General features: G+C 40.2%; 1 protein-coding gene across 1 annotated transcript in view; it reads left to right on the forward strand.

The window, feature by feature from the left end:
• Window positions 1-3,969: 3,969 nt before the first annotated feature.
• Wdr70 (WD repeat domain 70) overlaps window positions 3,970-21,456 on the forward strand; it is a gene marked incomplete in the record, with an annotated part of 139,360 nt that continues 121,873 nt past the window's right edge. Inside the window, 4 exon segments of the mRNA XM_055601069.1 lie at window positions 3,970-4,106; window positions 4,198-4,263; window positions 7,761-7,844; window positions 19,561-19,693. Coding sequence (XP_055457044.1) covers window positions 4,082-4,106; window positions 4,198-4,263; window positions 7,761-7,844; window positions 19,561-19,693 — 308 coding nt within the window.

Consider the following 21,456-nt stretch of genomic DNA (forward strand, 5'->3'; position numbering starts at 1 on the left):
AACAGCTTGCCAAGAGGAGCATTGTGACCCTGGGAACAACATGTTTTCTTAACTGACCCTGTCTTTATCGGTCTGCCTCAGTTGCTGTGTCTAGCTGCAAGCTGCTGAGAACATTCTGTGGGTTTTTTTTTCTCAGAACTTAAGGGTGGGAACTAAGGAACTCCAGAGACAAGCTAACCTTGGATGGAGTCTGAGAATCAACATAGAGTTAGTTCTGCTAATTTAACCCTTTCAGTAATGCAAATTGGAAGTAAGCCTATGAAACTTGAGATTATCTCCACAAACAACAACAAAATCATACGGGGTCATTGGGGCTAGAGAGATGGTTAAAAGCACTTATTGCGGGCTGGAGAGATGGCTCAGAGGTTGAGAGTACAGACTGCTCTTCCAGAAGTCCCGAGTTCAAGTTCCAGCAACCACATGGTGGCTCACAACCATCTATAATAAGATCTGGTGTCCTCTTCTGGTGTGCAAGCACACATGCAGACAGAACATTGTATACATAATAAATAAAAATAAAAAATAAAATCTAAAAAAAATTAATTAATTAAAAAAAGCACTTATTGTTCTTCCAGAGGACCTGAGTTCAATTTCCAGCACCCACAGGGTGACTTGTAACTGTAACTCCATTTCTAGGGGACCTACTGCCCTCTTCTGCTCTCTGCAGACACCAGGCATGCACATTCTGTAGAAATAGATGCAAGCGAAACACCCATACACATGAAAACAAACAGACCAAACTACTTGTTGCTAATGCAGAGGACCCTTGTTTGCTTCCTAGTGAAGAGTTTAAGTTAGCTTGAATATAACTCCATTTTGAAATAAAGATCTTGACTGGGAACTGAATTCAGGCACCAGGAAATATCACAGAATGTACACCTGCAGAAAACAAAGTTAACTCTCTGAGCAACAGCCTTCAGGGAATATAACAGAATAAATGCTCATAGAAAATAGAGACAAACTCCCTGGCAATAATGAGAATTGGTTGGGAATCAGGTGGGAAAATTCTCCCCAATGTTTCAGATATGGTTTAGAAAAATAGCCACTGTGATTATATGCCTTAGCCATTATGATTATATGTCTTAGCCATTGTGATTGTGTGCCTCAGAGAAGGTCACCCCGCCTGGCTAAACTTCACCCAATTCTGTAATGCCAAGACTTGTGCCCCCTGCTTGCTGCCATGGAAACCCCCTGATCATAGACTTTCCCTTTAAAAACCCTGCTCACTCAGGGCTCAGGGTCTCACTTCTCTACTGCTGCATCAGTGAGACTTGGGTCCCGAGTTTGATCGCTCTCATAATAAAGCTCTCTTGCAATTGCATCGAGTCGTCTCCTGGTGGTCTCTGAGGGTCCCGTGAACCTAGCATTACACTAGCACCCACAAGGATACTCACAACCCTCAGTACCTCCAGTCCTGGGAGATCCAGACTCTGGATCTTCTAGTCTCTGTGGGTACTAGGCATACATGTGACCACATACATGTGTGCAGGCCACACACTCATATACAGAAAAGAAAAATCTAAAAATAAAGAAAAGAAATGAACTGAAACCAGCATGGTGGCCTGTATTCCCAACCTATGGGAGGCAGAGACAGGAGTGTCATGATTTTTTTTTTTTTTTTTTGGTGTTGTTTTGCTTGTTTTAGTTTTAGGTTTTTTTTTTTTTTTTTTTTTTTACGAGGCAGGGTTTCTCTGTGTAGCCTTGACTGTCCTGGACTAACTTTGTAGACCAGGCTGACCTCAAACTCACAGCTGTCTGCTTGCCTCTGCCTCCCAGTGTGCTGGGATTACAGGCATGTGTCAGCCCACCCTGCTGGCATCTTGTTTTGATTAGTGAATAAATTTTAGTTAAGAAAAAATTGCTCATTGTCTTGTTTATAAAGTTGTTTTGCACAAACACATCCGAAGTAGTTTAACGTGAAAGATGCTCACACCACAATTATTGTCTATAATGTATAGAGAGTAAAACATCTTTTTTATGATGTTTATGGTGATGAGTATCCATTCTAACTAGGTGATGAAGTAGCTATTGTCTGTTTTCATTTCCCTCTCCTGCTTTGCACTTTAAAGTTTAATATGTATCTACTTGACTATTTAAAGTTATGATTACAAAATAAACTTTATTGATAATGTTCTGCTACAGTACCTAATAGCTACTTATGTGTGCTCAGGAAAGAGATACTAACATTAGTAATAACTTATTTGAGTGTAGGCAAAATTAATTAGGCATACTGATGGACGTTCAGGGTGACTTGTGGTTAGTGGTCTTTTGAAGCAGACTCAACCTTCATTGCTATAAATTGTATACATCTTGCACATAGGAAAAGTAACATTTGCCTTCCCAACGATTTCTTTTTTTTAAATTCATTTAAGGAACACTCAGACTGCCTGCCCAGCCATTGTACTATGAAGAAAGTACAATGAATCACATAGTTAGTGGGCCTTAGTTAGTTGGAGGCCTACAAAGTTTTACAGATACATACAAGAGCAAGTATCTTGTAATGTAATTTGATATTTTGAAATGTAATTTGATATTTGGAAGATGAGAAGTGGAATCAAGGGCACAGGACCTGGTGAAGAGTCAGAAATCCCAGGACACTTCTGAGGTTACTCATTACACTGAATGGTTGGTGGCACTGAAAAACAACAAGGTTGGAATAGAAAGGTTTTGTAAGCCATGCTACCATCTTATTAAATTTGTGATTTTGGTGCTGGAGATCCAATACAGAGCCTTGTCTATGCAAAGCAACGGTGGAGCCACAGCTTTATCTCACATTTTACTCTAAGTACAATGGAAACATTACATGATCATCATTTAAGATGTACAGATAAATGAAACAAAAACAGTGATAGGAGACTAATAAAATAACTTTATCAAAGTATTTTAATTATTTTTATTTTATTTTTTTTATTTTTAAAGACAAGGTTTCTCGGTGTATTACTGGCTGTCCTGGATTCACTTAGTAAGCCAGTCTGGCTTCAGACTCACAGAGATCCACCTGCCTCTGCCTCCCAAGTGCTGGGATTAAAGGCATGCACCATCACTGCCCATTCTTGAGTGAACAGAAGGCTGAGTAGGAATAGGTGTTTTCTGCTAAGCCTGTAACCTGAGCCCCACCCTGGAATCCAGGGGGTGGGAGAATATGTCTGAAAGTTGTTCTCTTTTATCCATACGCACAGTGTAGCATGCTGTACCTCTCCCACAAGTGAGTACACGTGAAACTTTGATATTTTCACTTGGCTTGGTAGCACCCATCTTTAAAAACATGGGAGGCCAAGGAGGGATGGGTCTCTGAGTTTGAGGCCAGCCTTTACGAATATAGTAAGTGATATACCATTAATTCATAGTATGGATAAAGAACCAAGTTGTAAAGAAATCAAAATAAATTGGAAACAAAACTAGAGATGTAGCATTTGGAACACAGCTGGCCAAGTCAGAGGGAGTCTGTAACTGAGGACAAGCACTTAAAATACTGCTCGCAACCCTCAGTTTTTAGGCATCTTTCTCAGTGCTTGAGTTACATCTAGATACTGGCTTCTTCAAGTATACGGAGAAGGTGGGCAGCTGTGGGAGTTTCATCATGTACATTATAGAGAAAAGCAGCATGCGAAGAACAGGATATTATCTTCTCCTTGGGAACAGGCGAGGACTGTTACCTGGCCTGAAACAATCAAAAGGTTTTTTTTTTCATGATTGATTTATTTATTATGTATACAGTGTGTGTTTGCATGTACACCTGCACACCAGAAGAGGGCACCATTCATTTTAGAGGGTTGTGAACTACCATCATGACCTCTGGAGGAGCAGCCAGTGCTCTTAACCTCTGAGCCGTCTCTCCAACCCCCAATCAAAAGTTTTTACAGAACACCCCAAATTCACCGCTTCACGATTTGAATTGGTAGGCGGTGTCGGCGGCGAGTTCGCTCCGGACCGCTAGGGGGCGAGAGTGAATCCGGAAGCCCGCCTCCCTTCCGGACCGGCCGCTCTTGGCGACGCGGACTCGGAGACGACTTCCTGTCGGGCTTTCTGGTAGCGCGCCGCTTCGCGGGGGCTTCTGCGGAGGCTGTGGGTTCAGACGGCCATGGAGCACTCGGGGCCCAACGAAGGTGGGTCCGCGCGGCCACCCGGGGTGGGGTCCGTGCAGGGGAGCCGAGGCGCCGCGGTGACGGTCCGTCTGTCTTTTCTTTCTTGCTGCAGTGACAGGCACAGACCCGGCGGGACCCGATCCTCAACTGGCAGTCACCATGGGCTTCACAGGTTTCGGTGAGTGACTTGCCCTGGGCAAAACCCAGCCTGATTTTGCAGAGGGCTTAAAAGTGAAGGTTAGGAGAGCTGTCACTTTTGACCGGCGCCTTCTGCCGTGTCCCCGGAATTGCTTCGGTCCCATTTGTGGAGACCAGTTCAGGTGACACTTGGAGACCTAAACTGGTAGGGATTATTATCGGGACCCATTCTGAGATGAACATTTATTAGTGGCCATTAAATATTATAGTGTTTATCGAGTTCCTGCCTTTTGTTTAGTCTTTCTCATCCAGAATCCTCACCTCAATCTTAATGTATACCCTAGTCATGGCACGTTATAAGATAATAAAAAAGCCTCAAGAGAGTTATCATCTGTTAAAAACATTAGTACTAGTAAAAATCAAACGGAATTTGTTCTGTAATTTCTTTTGTGAATAAATGACCTGCTAATGTATGTAATTCTCCTTCATTCATTTATTCATTCATCTATTTACTATCTACTAGGACTCTGGGTAATCAGGCCATAAAAGGGCAGTTACAGTATTTTATTTCTAATTTCTTAATACATACATACATACGTATGTATGTGTATACATAAATATACAAATATTTATGCGTAAGATGTGTGAGTGGGTACTTGGCCTGAAAATGTTTGCACACTACTTGCATGCAGTGCCCGTGGCGGCCAGAAGAGGGCACTGGATCCTATGGAATGGGAGTTACAGATGGTTGTGAGCCACCATATGAGTGCTGGGAATCAGGGTCTTCTGCAAGAGCAACAAACGCTCTTAACTGCTGAGTCATCTCTCGAGCCCCTCTTTCTAACCTCAGAAAGTTAAGAGAATTACAAGAAAAAGAAATCAAAGCAGCTGGGTGGTTATGGCGCATACCTTTAATGCCAGCACTTGGGAGACAGAGGCAGGCAGATCTGAGTTCCAGGACAGCCAAGGCTACACAGAAAAACCTGTTTTGAAAAACCAAAAAAACCAAACCAAACCAAAAGAAAATCAAATTCAGTTTGTTTTTCTATTGGTATTTAAATTTAATACCATACTTATGAGTAAACATTGTTCTTTATGACAGTATTTTGCAGATTTTCAAGTGTTATATTCTTCCAAAACATTTTTTGGTAGTATGGGGACTCAACAGGACTTCGTACATGCCAAATACCTGTTCCACTACTGAGCTACACTGTTAGCCCAAATTTATTTATTTTAGTATCCAGAGAGTAGACTACACAATAGAATTTGTATCACTTAAAATTTTCGCTACGTAATTTCTATTTTTATTTCTTTTTTGTTTTGTGGAGGAAGAGCTGACTGTGTATTCCAGGATAGCCTGAAGTTTGAGATTCCCCTGCCTCAGCCTCTAACATGCTGGCGTGTGACAGCAAATCCATCTTTTAATGCTAAAAGAACATTTTGTTAATGTGTGCACATAATGTATGTGTGTGAATTCATGTATGACGTGTGTCCAGGAGGCTAGAAGTTGACATCTAATGTCTTCATCAGTTAATTTCTACCCAAATTTTGTGACAGTGTCTCTCCCTGGGCCTGGAGCTCATGGTTTAACTGGGCTGGCTAGCCAGGAAGTCCTAGAGGTCTTCCACCTGGAGATCTGAACACAGGGCCTCATGCTTGAGTGTCAAATGGTGTACTGACTGAGTCACTTCCCTAGCTTCTAACAAGCATTCTCATGAGTAACACGAGTCTGTAATCTACTGATAGTTGTCAGTGTAACTTTATTTAGAAAGTTACTAAGAGTAAAAGTAAAGATTGGGTGTTTATCTTTTAAAACCTCAATGGGTGTGGTGGCACACACTGTTAATCCCAGCACTCTGAAGGCAGAGGCAGGTGGATCTCTAAGGTTGAGTCCAGCCTGGTCTACAGAATGAGTTCCAGGACAGCCAGGGCTATACAGAGAAACCGTGTCTTGAAAAAAACCAAGAAAGGCAAACAAATTTCTCTTTTTCTTATTTTCCCTCTTTTTTTCCTTTTGGCTCTGTTGAAGGATTGAATTGATTCAGGGCTTTGCATTGTACATGCCTCCTATTCTGGCAAAGCCCTCCATGGCTTAGCTAGTAGACCACTGACTTTAGAACCTTGTGGATAGTCACTGCCTGAGGCCCTTCTAACAGATTGTTTAACAGAGCTAACAGAATGCAGGAATGCCATCTTAACTATATCTACCAACAAATTAGGTACTGTTATTTACTAAAGTAAAACAAGCAAGGTGAAAACAAAACTTTTAACTACTTGATACATGAATCTTAGTAATTGAGTGGCTGAGGCAGGTACTTTCAAGTTTAAAGCTAGCCTGGGTTATGTAGCCTAGGTTATGTTAGAAGGTTTTTATTTATTTTTGTTATTTTTATTTATTTATTCAGCCAAGGCCTCAAGTAGCCCAGGTTTGTCTCCAACTCCCCATGTAGCTGAGGATGACTGTTTGCTCTGTCCCTCTTTCCTCTAACATGCTCTAATCTGGTAGCTGTGTTGTGTTTAGGGTGAGGACGTTGCTTCTGTGAACAACACAGTTCTTGGTAGTAGGATTGAAATAGCTCTTTGCTTTCTGGCTATTCCTTAGCTCCTTCAAACATCTTTAATTCTCATGTCTCAAGCTTAAGTCAGCTGTAGTGCCTTGATTTCTTCTCAGGATTTGAGTCTCTTAAATTCTCCCATACCAGTTTTGTATCTTTGCCTTAAGGACTTCTTTGAATGCAGTGGGCCATATGGGATAGTCTTTCTATTCTATTTTATTTTATTTTTTTATTTTATTGTTTTTACATAAGTTGGCTTGAGTGAGGGCTTTATTTATTCCAGCCTCACTTTGAACTTGTTGCATGGACAAGGATGATCTTGAGCTTCTAGTCCTTTTGCCTCTGTATGCTAAGTGCTGAGAGTATAGACAGGTGTATGCAGAATCTCAGAATTCTGAGAATCAAAAGTATGGATATTTCTTATTTTCCTTGACAGATCAAATTCTTTCAAGATGTAGGCATCTAGATAAAATAGAGGAGGTAGAGAAAGTGGCTGATATTAGGTCGCTTCCCATTCCTACTGAATCTGAAATTTGTACTCTTTGAACAATCTATTAGTGCTCAAAAGTTTTGGAATTTGGCTTACTGTTTGGTAGATATCTGTCATAATCTCAGTACTTGTGAGGCTGAGGCAGGAGGATTATAAGTTCAAGGCTAGCCAGTGGTGTGAAGCAAGACTATATCTCTAGAAAAACCATCAACAAAAAAAGTTTTGTATTTTATATTTTGAATTGCTAAGGTAGTAATATCTGTGTAGAAATATTCTAAACTAAAAAAACAAGAAAAACCTATTAGTTCTTGAAACACTTCTGGTCCCAAGTGAACTAGTATATATCTTACTGTTTTATCATTACCTACGAAACATGCTATCATGTAGACAGACTGAGTGGTTATTGGTCAGTAAGTAACACTGGAGTGCATAAAGCTTCTGGCTAGCTCATTGCAGGGTGGTTGGTCACACTGATGTTTGCTCTGCTCCTAGGAAAGAAAGCTCGTACATTTGACTTGGAGGCCATGTTTGAGCAAACTCGGAGGACAGCTGTGGAAAGGAGCCGGAAAACACTTGGTAAGCAGCACAGATATTTCCCCTTCAATTGGCTTCAGTACTGTATGAACATTATATAATTATGCTGACAGTGATAAAGCAGGGGGGAAAACTTTTGTTTTTATTTACAGACACCCATCTTTAAATCAGAATTGTTGAGATTGTTTTTTAAACAGAATTTAAAGCATTTTATTTTCCTCTTTAAAAATGAAAAAAATTGTGTTTTACTTGGATAAAGATGGTCTACATACCAGAATCTTGTAAAGCTGTGTTTGATAAGGGCTGCAGAGATGGCTCAGTACTTACGAGGACATGGGTTGATTCCCAGAACTCACATGGTTGCAGTGACTCCAGTCCTAGATCTGGTATTCTCTATGGGTCTCAGTGGGGAGTAGGCACATGTGATGCACAGACAAAGATGACGCAAAACATTCATGCACATAAAATTTAAACAATGACAACAGTGTGTTTTATGAACAAACAAGGATTCACTATTATAGTTTATAGGAAGCAGAATAGCAGTTTCTTATTATCTCTCCTGCCGCCTCTATCTGACTTTCATTTTTTCTTTCCTGCTTACAGCGGAACCAGTATTTGGAAGGCTGGGCCAGAGGTGGCTGTCACCATTGCTTGTTGACCCAGACAGTATAGAACATTGTGACATACACTGAATGTGGCTGCTGCTGTTGAATCCCTGCTTTAATGAGCTGTAGGAGACACATAATGAAGCCTTATTTCCAGACTGGCTTGATGCCAGATGGTTGGCAGTTGTAGGTACTACCTCAGGGTCTTCAGAGGACACGGGCACTGTGCTTTTCTGGGGTCTAACTCAGATCTCTCTTACATTAGAGGAAGGTCTAGAGTCTGAGAAAAACTGGATTTAAATCAGTGCTGTGATAGTACTTGTAATGTTAATTTGTTTTGTCTTTTTTTATTTTCTTGTTTTTTTTTTTTTTTGTAGTTTTGAGACAGGATCATACAATGTAATCATGGCTGACTTGGAACTCCCTACTTAGAACAGTCTGGCCTTGATTTCTGGCAGTGTATCTCCCTCAGGCTCCTCCGAAATGCTGAGATTTAGGAATGAGCCACTCATGAGCGTCTTGACATGAGTCTTGAACCACTCAATGAGCGTCTTGAGCATACCGAAATTTCATTTTAATGACAAAGAAGAGATATGGTATCTTACCATGTTACCCTGGGTGGGCTTGAACTCATGGATCAAGTTATCCTGTCTCAGCCTCCCGAGTAGCAGGGGTTACAGGAGTGCACCACTGTGCCCAATAGTTGGTTTTGGTTTTAACATGATGAATTATGGGGCTGGAGGGTGGCTCGGAGATTAAGGGCTCTAGTTCCTCTTCCAGAGGACCTGGGTGGAATTTCCAGCACTTACTTGAAGGCTCATAATCTGAATTCTAGTGTCTGTGGATGGGATGCTCTCTTCTGGCCTCTGTGGACGCTGCACACATAGTGGAGGTTCTACCTATAGCCGCACATAAGTGCGGGCCAAGCACTCATGCACATAAAAACAATAAATAAAATGCTCAAAATGTAAAATGAGGAGTTATTTAGCCTAGTATTTAATATTCGGTTGGTGAACTTGAAGCTAATGCCTTTGGAAGTAAGCCTATTTTGTCTGATAAAAGGCAGCTATGAAAAAAAAAAAAGGCAGCTATGTATATATACATTTTTAGAGACCGACTCTCACTTTGTAGTCTTGGCTGTCTTAGAACTCATTATGTAGACCACGTTGGCCTCAAACTTAAAAGAGATCCTCAGCCTTTGTTTCCTGAATGCTGGGATGAAAGGTGTATGTCACCATGTCCACTTTTATTTTCCAGCATTTAAAAAAATAATTATTACAGTTTATTCACTTTGTATTCCAGGTATAGCCCCTCCCCCAGTCCACTGCTAGGGGAGGTCCTCCTCCCCTTCCACTTTTTTTATTACATATTTTTTAAATGATTTATTTATTTATACTTACACAACATTCTGTCTGCGTGTGTGCCTGCACACCAGAAGAGGGCACCAGATCTTACAATAAATGGTTATGAGCCACCATGTGGTTGCTGGGAATTGAACTCAGGACCTTTGGACCAGTGTTCTTAACCTCTGAGCCATCTCTCCAGCTCCTTGTCTTTTGAGATAGGGTTTCTCTGTGTAGCCTTGTTTGTTTTTGTGGACCGGGCTAGCCTCAAACTCACAGAGATTCACCTGCCTCTGCCTCCCCAAGTGCTGGGATTACAGGTGAGCGCCACCTTGCCTAGCCTTTTTTTTTTTTTTTTTTTTTTTTCTTTTAAGAGAAGGTCTCACTGTGTAGTCTGAACCTTGGTATGTAGGCTAAACTGGCTTTTAACTCAGACATCCACCTCCGTGTACTTCCAAGTAGAAAAAAGGTATGTGACATGCCTGGCTGCTACTACTGCTACCACTTTAAACTTCATGATGGAAAATTTCAAAACCACAGCTGTTACCATTTAAACTACTATAATCCTTATGGCTAGTGTTACTTCTGTTTGCTTTTCCTCTCTGATTATTCTGAAGCAAATCTTAGCCATGTTGTGTCATCAATAAATATCTTCCCCCTCCTGTTGCCTGTTCCCCCTGCAGTTTATTGCACCCAGTTCCTTGCAAACGGTTAGGCAGCTCTCTACCTGTGAAAGTACCCTGTTCATTTTTTTTTTTTTTTTAAGACCATCGGGCCTTGAACTCTCAATCATCTTACTTTACTTTGAGATCATGGGGATGTACCACCATGTTCAATAGTACATACATGTATCTGTCTACATGTTTAGCTAGACATGGTGGCATCTGTAATTCCAATGCTCTTACTGGAAGATGGGAGATGAAGACAGGAGAATCCCTGGGATGCATGGGCCAGCTTGTCTGCAGTACTCAGTCCCACATGGTAGAGGGCAAGGACTGACACTTGAAGTTGACTTCTGACCTTCATGTGCATGGGGCCGGCTGGGAAAAAACAACACAGTATCTTCTAAAAAGATGAACTGCACTGTTTTTTTCTACTCAGTACTTGTAAAACCAGTATGTTTTTATGTGTGAGAATTGCTCACCATAAAGCAAACAGGTAATCTCTAGGCACCAGCTGAGCGTCCGGTTCAGTTTTGCTGTTGTCTGCCTAAAGATATCACAGGGTTTCTTCAACTTCAGATCCCAGTCACAGGGCCTAGAGTGTGAGCTTGTCTCTTATCCCACATGAACAGCTTCGTGAAGGGACTCGGTGGGTTAGCTGGGTTCTTCTCTGAACCCACTCCTGTTGAGCCAGTCTAGAGTCATCAAATCCAGTACTTCCCGGAAGCTTTCATAGGATGAGGACATCCCAGTGCACTTACTTTTCCAGTGGTGGGGCTAGTTAGGGACCCTCCCTGACTTCAGGGCTGTTGGTGTGGCCAGAATGGGCCTGGTGAATAACCAAAGACAGTTCCTATTGCTCAGGAAATCGGAAGGATTTTCCTAAATTTCCGATTTGTCCTAAATTAGGACAAAATGCATGTTAGGCTGTACTCCAGTATATCTGAAAAGGTCAGTTTTAATGATGAAAAAAAAAGCATGTTATCTGGGGTTTTTATTTCAAACACATAGGTGTTACTGAATTATTTGTACTCTCAGTTCAAGACATATTTAGGTGTCTCATACAAAATGCTTTGAACAGCGCTTCCTTTATTTAATTTATGTAGTTCCTGGCAGCATCTCAACACACGTTTGAGGAGATTAAATTGAATTTAGAACTATAATAATAGCATTTATTTATGCATTTATTTGTATACCTATTTATTTTTGAGGCACAGTTTCATGTAGCCCAGGCTGGCCTAGAAACTATATATAGCCTTGACCCTATTGTCTCTACCTTTCATGTGCTGGGATTACAGAGGTATAATACTAATGCCCAGTTTAATGTGGTGCCCAATATGCTTTGTGAGAGCTGGGTCTATATCACCAGTCCAAATACTACTTTAAAAATAAGTAAAATCCTTCTTATTTGGAGGTGGTTTTTAAATCGCCCAACCTATTAGAGCTTGGCATTCTAGGTTGGAGAACCTAGGTTTTAAAAGTAGCTCCATATTCTACTATATGAAGAAAACTGGATAGGATTTCAAACAATTTTTATCTCCACCTGGTGGTGTGCTATCATCTGCCTCAGCAAGTTCTTGGACAGGGTAAAACTTTGGACATAGTGCCTTGTAAAGTACTATTTAGGTGTTCTTTTTAATTTCTGTAGTTTTTTTCTAAAGCATATATACATGCATACCACTTAAGAGGGGGTTTAGAAGAATGATTAGGTTTGTACATTAAAAAAGTTTGTGTCTTGGTATGGTGGCGTGCGTCTTTAATCCCAGCACTTGGGAGGCATCTCTTGAGTTTGAGACCAGTTTAGGTTTACAGAGTAAATTCCAGGACAGAAACCCTGTCTCAAAAAAAAAAAAAAAAAAAAAAAAAAAAAAAAAAGGGTTGTGGAACTTTTTTGGCCTAGTGCCATATTCTCTGTTCAATTATGGCTTCTACTGATCTGAACATGTGACTATCTACTGAACATTTAGTTGAAAAAGAAAAACCAAAATTATTCTTAACTTTAATGTGCTGTTTGGGATAATTTGTGTACATATAGAAGCAATCACATACTGTGGGAAATTATTCATTGAAAGAGTTTTAAGAGATTATTTTTGTGTTCTAGCCTTGGCCATTAAATTATATTCAGATTATAAAATTAAAGTTCATATGCAATTTCACTGACTTTTAAAAAGTTATTTGTGTGTATGTGGTGTGAGTGTGTGTGTGGTGTATGTGTGTATGGTGTGTGTGAGGTGTATGTGTGTATGGTGTGTGTGAGTGTGTGCGGTATGAAGGTATGTGTGTGTAGGGGGAGGTCAGGGTGATTTGCAGGGGTCTCATGGGATGTAGGGCTTGAGCTTGGCTCAGCAGGCTCAGCAGCAAGTGCTTTTGTATGCTGTTTACTTGCTGGCCCTGATTTCTCTATAAATGGACAAACTGTAATATGCATCATGATTCTTACTGCTGGTATTGATGTCTTTCCTTTGTCACCCAAGTTTTACTTAGGGGAGTATGTCAGGCTTGGTGTGTGGCTGAGAATGGCCTTGAGTTCCCGATTTTTATACCTTTACTTCCCAAATCCTGTGATTACAGATGTGTGTCACCATGCCTGTCTTTGAATGTGTTTAATATCTGAAAAGAGAAAAAATACTGAAAGAAATTTTACAAATTAGACTTTTTTTTGTTTATTTGTTTAAAGACTTCAAACACTTTGTTTTTTTCCCAGACAAAGTTTCTCTGTGTATCCTTGGCTGTCGTGGATACTCTGTTGACCAGAGATCCGCCTGCCTGCATTTTTCGGAGTGCGGGATTACGGGTGTGCCCCACCCCGCCCAGCCAAAGCCTTCAAACACTTTTCTGTAGTTATCCTTCCACTGGCTAGATTATATCTTACTTATTCTTGGAATTATTTCATACCTGTATTCCATAATACTTTAGAAAACATTGTAAGGTTAATGTTTTCTATGTTTTGAAGCTAAGTCTCTTTATTTTTATTTGCTTTAATAATTAGAGTGCTTAGCTTGGTTCATAGTAGCCCCATTGTCATGTTTAATGTGCTTAGTATAGGTTAAGTAACAGCATCTAATTTTGCGTTCTTAGTCTTTTGTTATTAAATTTATCAAAGTTAAGTATAAATCTTCATGACATGGTAGGCCCCTGAGTTGGTATAAATAAAGAAGTGAAATATTTTCACATTTAATTCTTATGGGTAAATCATGCTAGGAAATTATTAAAATTTATATTTTTAGTAATTTTTGTTTTCTTGACTTTTGGTTTTGTTTCTATTTTGAGACAAGGTCTCTGTAGCCCAGGCTAACCTGGAACTCAATGTGTACGTAGCTGATGCTGACCTCAGAGTCATAGTAATCCTACTGTGTCCTGCTGAACACTGGAATAACATGCATAAAATATGGTGCTTTTAGAGAAATGGTTACTCAAAATTGATATGGAGACCCTTGGAAGAAAAAAAATGTGTGGGCAGTAGGTTTGCTTTTGTAAAGGCAAGGCATATTTAGAGTTTTCAATGATACTTGTTTCTGCATCAGGTACAAATCCCAAGGTGCCTACAGTTTGTAGAATCCTGGTTAGCTTTGGTTTCTCCTCAGCCCATAATGAAAACACTATTTTTTTTCCCTAAAGTATCTTCTGTGAATCCCCCCCCCCTTTTTTTAATCTAATGAAGTAATAAATTAGCACAAAATATCCCTTACTTGAAAAGTTGAAGTTTTGGTAGTTAGAAAAAATAAAAGTTAGCTTTTGTTTGTTTCTTGAAATAGGAACTAACTATGTAATTCTGGCTGGCCTGAAACTTGCTATATAGACCAGGCTAGCCTTGGACTCAGAGATCCTTTGTCCTGAGCACATGTACCACTTAGGCATGTACCACTAAGCCTGGCAAAAGATCAAAAGAGAATCAGATGTTTCACTAGAATGAGACAAGTAATTTGGAGACTTAGTCACTGTTAGGAAACTCTGGTAGTGGGCAGGTCTGTGTAGAAACCCGTACTGAAGGTCATACTTGATAGGCCTTTTTCGAAGAGACACATGCTAACTATCATAAGGCAGGACATGGTTATTAGTTAACCTTATGGCCTCTAGAGAGTCTAGTCACATCAAGGACCCAGACCTAATTTTGTTTCCGAGGCAACTAATGTTTCTATTGAGTGGTCAAGTTAATTTGTTTATGTCTTGGAGTTTTCAGCTGTGAAGTAGGATAATAGTATCTGCTTTTGAGATTGTTAAAAAGATTAATTTGTAGGAAAATTTTAAAAGCACCTTGCATTTGGTAAGCTCCATTTATGTATTAACTTTAATTTGTGTTAAATTAAGGCTAATGGCAACATGCTTTCTGTTCCTTGCAGAGACAGTATGGAAGACTCAATTAAAGAATGACTCATGTAAGAAAAATTTAGCATCTCTTAGGACAAGAATCCTAGCATGGGGCGGTTGTATTTTGAGTCGTGGCATGAGGACCATGAAGTTTTCCTCCTTTTCCTGCTTTGCCACCTGTAGGGTGTTGGTTTGTCCTGAGATAACTGAATTCATGATCCCAATTGTCAGAGGTTCTAATTGTCAAATACTGATGAGGACCCTGAATGTAGGGTACTGTTCGGAGCTCCTCTGCTTCAGAGTAAAATCTGTATAGCTAGTATAGGTACAGTGTGCCACTTCTAAAATGGCCATTAAAGAGCAATATATTATAACTTGGAATCAAGTTCCACCTTCCTTGGCCAGGGAGGGGCCCAGCATGACCAGAAGCACAATGTTGCCTACTACCTGCAGAAGAAAGAGTGAATTTCTTAGCAAGGATAAAAGGGGAGATGGCTGGTATGTAGACAGCTACTAATTCCTGCCTTTTTATACTGTCCTGATTAGGGAGAGAATATGCCTTAAAACCTCAAAGAGAGTGAGTTTAGAGAGCAAATGTGGAAGGATTGACCAAGAGCAGGTAAGGATAGGGTTGAAGCTTCTTACTTATTAAGCTGACTACTAGGCTTCTGTTCTTTATTTTGCCTAGCCGCCTTGGGCATCAGAATATTGGCTCTTTGCCACACTAGTTCAGTGGAGAGCACAGAAAAATTAGCATTTGCCTTGCCTATTCCTGGAAAGTTCTTATTTTCTGTATTAACATGTCTTTCAATTAGTTTCTTTCATTTTTATTTTTTGGTTTTTCAAAAAGAGTTTCTCTGTTTTTTAGCCTTGGCTGTCCTGGAACTTACTCTGTAGACCAAGCTGGACTCAAACTCACAGAGATCCAATTGCCTCTGCCTCCCCAGTGCTGGGACTAAAGCCGTGTGCCTCCACTGCCCAGCCTTAATTAGTTTCTGTTAAATACTTGCTGGGTATCTCTTTGTTCCTTGTCTTCTATGGCCCAACAACAAAAATGCCAAAGAATGTAATATGGTTGTTATAAAGCCCTTTGTCACTGTTTAACTTCAGGTGTATAGTATTTAATTAAAATTTTGACTTAATTAAAAAAATTTTTTTTTTAAGATAGGGGTCTCAATCCTGCTTCTGTCTCCCAACCACTGGAATTATAAGTGTAGGTGACAATTATCATCCTTACTATTTAAAAAATAAAGTTAGATTCTTTTAAATTATTGGGATATTAGCAAAAGAAAGCTAAACTGTTCATGTTTACTTCTTATGTGCCCTTCCCAGTTACCAAGTAAGATTAGCAGAGGAAAAAAATTCTTTTTTGGATAAGTTTTTTTTATGTCTAAAAACCCACCAACTAACCCCTAGAGATTTATTGTAGTTGAAAATCTCTCATGATTTTGGAAGTCTGGTAAAAGGTCCAGTATAGGGAAGTCAGAAAGGAATGAGAGCTGCTTCCAGCCTAAAACACTGAGAAGGGAGTTATCCAGCATTTCACTTCTGAGTATGTTTTCCTTCCTTTGGTCTATCTTTTTACATAGTACATTGTTTTTCACATAGTGTTTGTTCAGTGTGTCTATATTTGCCACTTTTTTTTCACAATAGTATGTAATTCTGCTACTATATTGTTTCATCAATATGAATGAAAAAATTGTTCTAACAGTCTATTGATAATTTCCCCTCTTGACTAGAAAATAAATACTCATCACTGTTTTTATTGTGCTTTATATAATAATGTAATTTGTTCAATTCTTTTCTCAGTGTTGGCCATTTAGGTTGATAATTTCTATTCCAGTGTATAAAGATGTGATACATCATTTATTATCTTAAACCTCTATTTAAAAAAACTTTTTATTGTTTCTTTGTGAATTTCACGTTATACACCCCAATCCTACTTATTCCCTCTTTCTTCTTACTTGCCCTCAGTTCTTGCAACCTCTCCCACAGCAGAGGAAAAAAATGTCTCATGTGTCAGTGTATGCCACAGTACACCCTTTTGTTCATACTTACTTGTTTGCAGGTGTTCACTGCACTGAGTCAGTGGTCTGGCATGAGGCCTCTGGCTTCTGCTGCACTGGCAATACTGGAACCTCACTGGGATTTCTCTCAAATATCTTGTTGCCCTGTTTCATGGAGATCCTGTAGTTTTGGATCTGTAGTCCCCTTCATGCACTCCAGCTGTACATCGATGTGGTAGATGTTAGGGTGGGCCAAGTTAAAGCCCTGGATAGATTTTGGTGTGTAGCTCAGGCTTACATTAAACTTGTAGCCCTGCTTCTGCCTTCTGAGTATTGGGATTATTATTGCTTGACCAGCTCAACCATCTAAATAAAATTGATATGTATATTTATGTATGCACATGGAAGCCAGAAGGTGAAGTTAGATGTCCTCCTCCATCAATCTCCACTTCATTTATCTTCTGTCTATCTATGTATCTATGTATCTATCTATCTATCTTGAGGCATGGTCTGTATTTAGCCTTGGCTGACCTAGTTCACGTTGTGTAGACCAGGCTGATCTTGAACTCACACAGATCCAGGTATCCCTACCTCCCAAGGACTGGCGTTAAAGGTGTGTGCTACCACAGTTGGCCCCGGAGTCTCAGTAAGGGTCTGTCACTGAACTGGAGTTGGCTGATTCAGATAGGCAGGGGAATCTAGCTGGCAAGCTAGCTCTAGGGATCAACTTGTCTTCACTTCCCCAGCTCTGAGATTGGAGATGCACTCACCTGAGCTTAGCTTAAAATCACTTGGGTGCTGGGGATCTGGACTCAGAACCTCATTCTTGTATGGCAAGCACTTTACTGACTGAGCCATCTTTCCAGCTCCTTAATTATTAAAACTTTGTTTTTTTAATTTTTTTTTCAAGATATAGTTTCACTGTGTAGCCTTGGCTGTCCTGGAACTCACTCTATAGACCAGGCTGGCCTTGAAGTCACAGATCTGACTGTCTCCCTGTTGTTGAAATTACAGATGTGCACCACCACCAACCAGCTTTATTAAAACTTTTTAAATTGTACTTATTTGCATATTTATCTCTGGAATTAAAGATGTGTGCCACCACTAACCAGCTCCATTAAAATCATTTAATTACATCCATCCATCCATCCATCCATCCATCCATCCATCCAGCTCTCTATCAATCTATGTATCTATCTATTGTGTGTTTATGGGGGACCTGTACAATGTTGCAATAAGAAGCAAAATACCAAATTGTTCAGTTTTACCAGTGAAGACTCAGGAGCCAAATGCTGGAGTGAAAACCTGCTAGCTCAGAGAAGCAGAGAAAGCACCTATCTGATCTTCCTACTCAATGTCCCAGGAAGAAAAAAGCCTCTTACTCAGCTTCAGTTTTATAGGCTAGTTATACAGATGGGCTATGGCTAGAGCTATACAGGATCATCCATTTAAAAATGGGAAACAGTGAGATGGCTCAGCAGGTAAAGATGCTTGTTGCCAGACCAGACCCCCTCAGGTCAAGATCCAACACCCAACTCCTACAGGTTGTCCCGACCTTTCTGCTGTTGCAAGATATTTGATCCAACTTTGAACTCTGAGACTGTCAACTATAAAAACATGTTTCTTGTTTGGTGCTGTTCAGCCCTAGCACACACCTTTAATCCAAGACATTTCTGTTTAGTGTAAACAGACGATTATGGTGTGGCTCAGCCCTAGCACACAGCTTCAATCCAAGAGCTTTCTGTACAGAGGATTTAATAAAGTTTACCCTAGGTCAAGAGGCAGACCAAGTAATCAGATGACAAGAATTAAGTAGAAAGGAGGGACTTTGATAGAAGAGTATTTGAGACACTGTGGAGAAGAAAGGGCTTTGGCTTTTGGTTTTTTTCCTCCTGGGCAGTCAGATGAGCTAGTAGGCCCGTTCCTCCTGGGTTATCAACTGAACTAGTAAGCTTTTGGCTTTCGGCTTACAACTTTTTCCTTCTGGGCTCTCTTCTGTTTCTCCTGGTATATGCCTAGAAGTAGGATTGTTGTCACATTATATCTGTGTTTAACTTTTCTCAGTGGCTGTGCTGTAGGCTGTTTAGTTTTTGCTGTTACTAATAATGTAGGGGTCGCTTAAATTATTTTTATTTTTTTTAATTATGTGTTTGTATGTGGTATGTGCACATATGTGCAGGTCTCTTATAGGCTAGAGGTATCAGATGCCCCTGGAGCTGGCATTACAGGCTGTTGTGTGTTGCCTGATGTGTCTGCTAGGAACCAAACATGGGCCTTTTGCCAAGAGGTCTCATTATGTAGCCCTGGCTAGAGTTCTACCTCTGTAGATTGGGCTTGCCTGGACCATACAGAGATCCACCTGCCTCTTCCTTGCTTTGAGGTTAGAGGTGTATGTGCCACCACACCCAACCTTTCCTGTTGAGCCATCTCTTTAGCCCAGCTTTTTATTTTGTTGAGACAGGGCCTCAGGAAACCCAGACTGGTGACCCCGAACTCCTGCTCCCACCGTCCATGTGTTGCCATTACAGGTGTGTGCTATCACACCTGGCTCCCACTGTGCTCCCACCTCCCATGTGTTGTGGTTACAGGTGTGTGCCATCACACCTGGCTCCCATTGTGCTCCCACCTCCCATGTGTTGTGGTTACAGGTGTGTGCCATTACACCTGGTTCACGCTGTGCCAGGGACGGGACCCAGGTCTCTGTATGGTTCGGAAGGCACTCTGCCAGCTGAATTACTTCCTCAGCCCCTCTAGTCATATGTGTGACTTTCAGCCGAATATTGATAAATTCTAAAGTCTAACTGTTGGAAATTATTTTTACTTTTAATCTTCAGAAGCAAGAGAAAAAGAGGAAGAAATGAACAGAGAGAAAGAACTAAGAAAACAACTTGAAGATGAAGGTGTTGAACCAACACCAACGCCATCGAGCTCGCGTGCAGTCAGAGATCACCCGAAACCATCATCCAGGTGCCTGAGTTTCCAAAGGCTTCCAAACGCTCGTTCTCTAGATGTTCATAATTAGTTTACCTGAAAAAGATCACACCATTTCTCCACTTCAGGCAGTGTGTACTCCTACGTGATGAAAATGCTTTGGAATCTGAGAAAACAGTAAACTTGTAAAAAACAGCAACAACAAAATCTAACTTTATGTCATAACCCCCTCCACAAAAAAAAAAAAAAAGAAAAAAGAAAATCATAGCTTCTTGAACAACTATTTTGCCGTTATCATTATTTATTCAGTTTTAGGAGAAAAGTGTTATAAATATACTTATTCCATGTGTTTTGTTTAAATAGAAGCCTAAGTGTTTGCTATTTTAAAATTTATGTTTTGGCTCACTGTGATGATTATATTGTATAGAGTCAGGTATGGGTCCAAGATTTTTTACTAGAGATGCTCCAGCATTTATGATTTGGTTTTCATTTTCATTTTCTTCACTTTGGGGGAAGAGTCTATGGTTTTGAGATGAGACTTTTTTGTTTCTAGTCTTCGAGGTAAGCATCACTGTGACAGACCTGGCACTATGTTTAGTTTGTTTATGTCTGTTTATAAACAGTTTCGGGGAGGCTATTCTAGAGATCAAATAAGGGCTTGTGCATGCCAGATGAGTGTTCTACTTCTGAGCTACATTCTCAGCTCTTGGTTTCTAGAGACATATTGGCCAGGAACTTATGATCTCTCTGCCTCTTCTTCCTGAGTACTGCAAATATGGGCATGTGCTGTCATTCCTAGTATGCACATAATAGTAAATTGCTTCTTATAATGTGAATTCATTTCTGATCGTTATGCTCCTATTGCTTTGTTTTTCAAGACAGGATTTGAAATAAATATATGTTGCTTTTTGAGACAGGGTCTATCTATATAGCCCTGGCTGTGCTGGAACATTATATAGACCAGACTGGCATTGAAGTCATAAAGATCTGCTTGCTTCTGCCTCCTGAGTGCTGGGATTAAAGGTGTACCCCCCCCCCCCAGCTACTATATCTTCTTAAATAACTACTAGGTCATTATTATTATTTTTTTGCCTTTGTGCTGTGTGGAGTGTCAGCATCATATCCCATATAAATAATGGTTTCTAAAAAGCCTGGAATGTTACTGAAATTCAATTTAGAAAAAGATAATCACCAAACACTTCCATGTTTATTGGCTTTAAAGAAATGGTATATTGGCCAAATGTGGCAGTGCACAGATTTAATCCTAGTACTTGGAAGGTGGAAGCAGGTGGATTCTTTGTCAGTTGCAGGCCAACTAGGACTATGGAGTAAGATTCTGTCTCAAAAACAAAAACAAAGGAAAATGTATGTGACCCTGACATTGGTGGCACATGCAAGCGTATGAAGTAGAGGCAGGAAGCTCAGGAGCTCAATGGCTATATGACATCCTTTTCAATCAAAAAAACCAAAACCAAAACTCAAAAATCATGGACATGAATGACAGGTATCATTGAAACTACAGAATATCTTATCACTTTAGTTAGGAGAGGAATGTCATGTACTTAACATCTGATCTGTAAGGTGGAAACTGCTGGGTCATTTGCCTTTCCTTTTAAGAAATTACAGGCTGAGTGTGGGGAAGCATACCTTCAATCCCACTTGGGAAGCAGGTGGATCTCTGAGTTTGAGGCCAGCCTAGTCTACAGAGAAAATTCTAGGGTATCCAGGGCTACACAGACAAACCCTGTCTTGAAAAACAAAATAGCAACAACAAAATCACAGTAAAAGTGGTGAATTTT

This window comes from Psammomys obesus, unplaced genomic scaffold (assembly GCF_907164565.1).
Source record: "Psammomys obesus unplaced genomic scaffold, mPsaObe1.curated_primary_1811, whole genome shotgun sequence".
Lineage (NCBI taxonomy): Eukaryota > Metazoa > Chordata > Mammalia > Rodentia > Muridae > Psammomys > Psammomys obesus.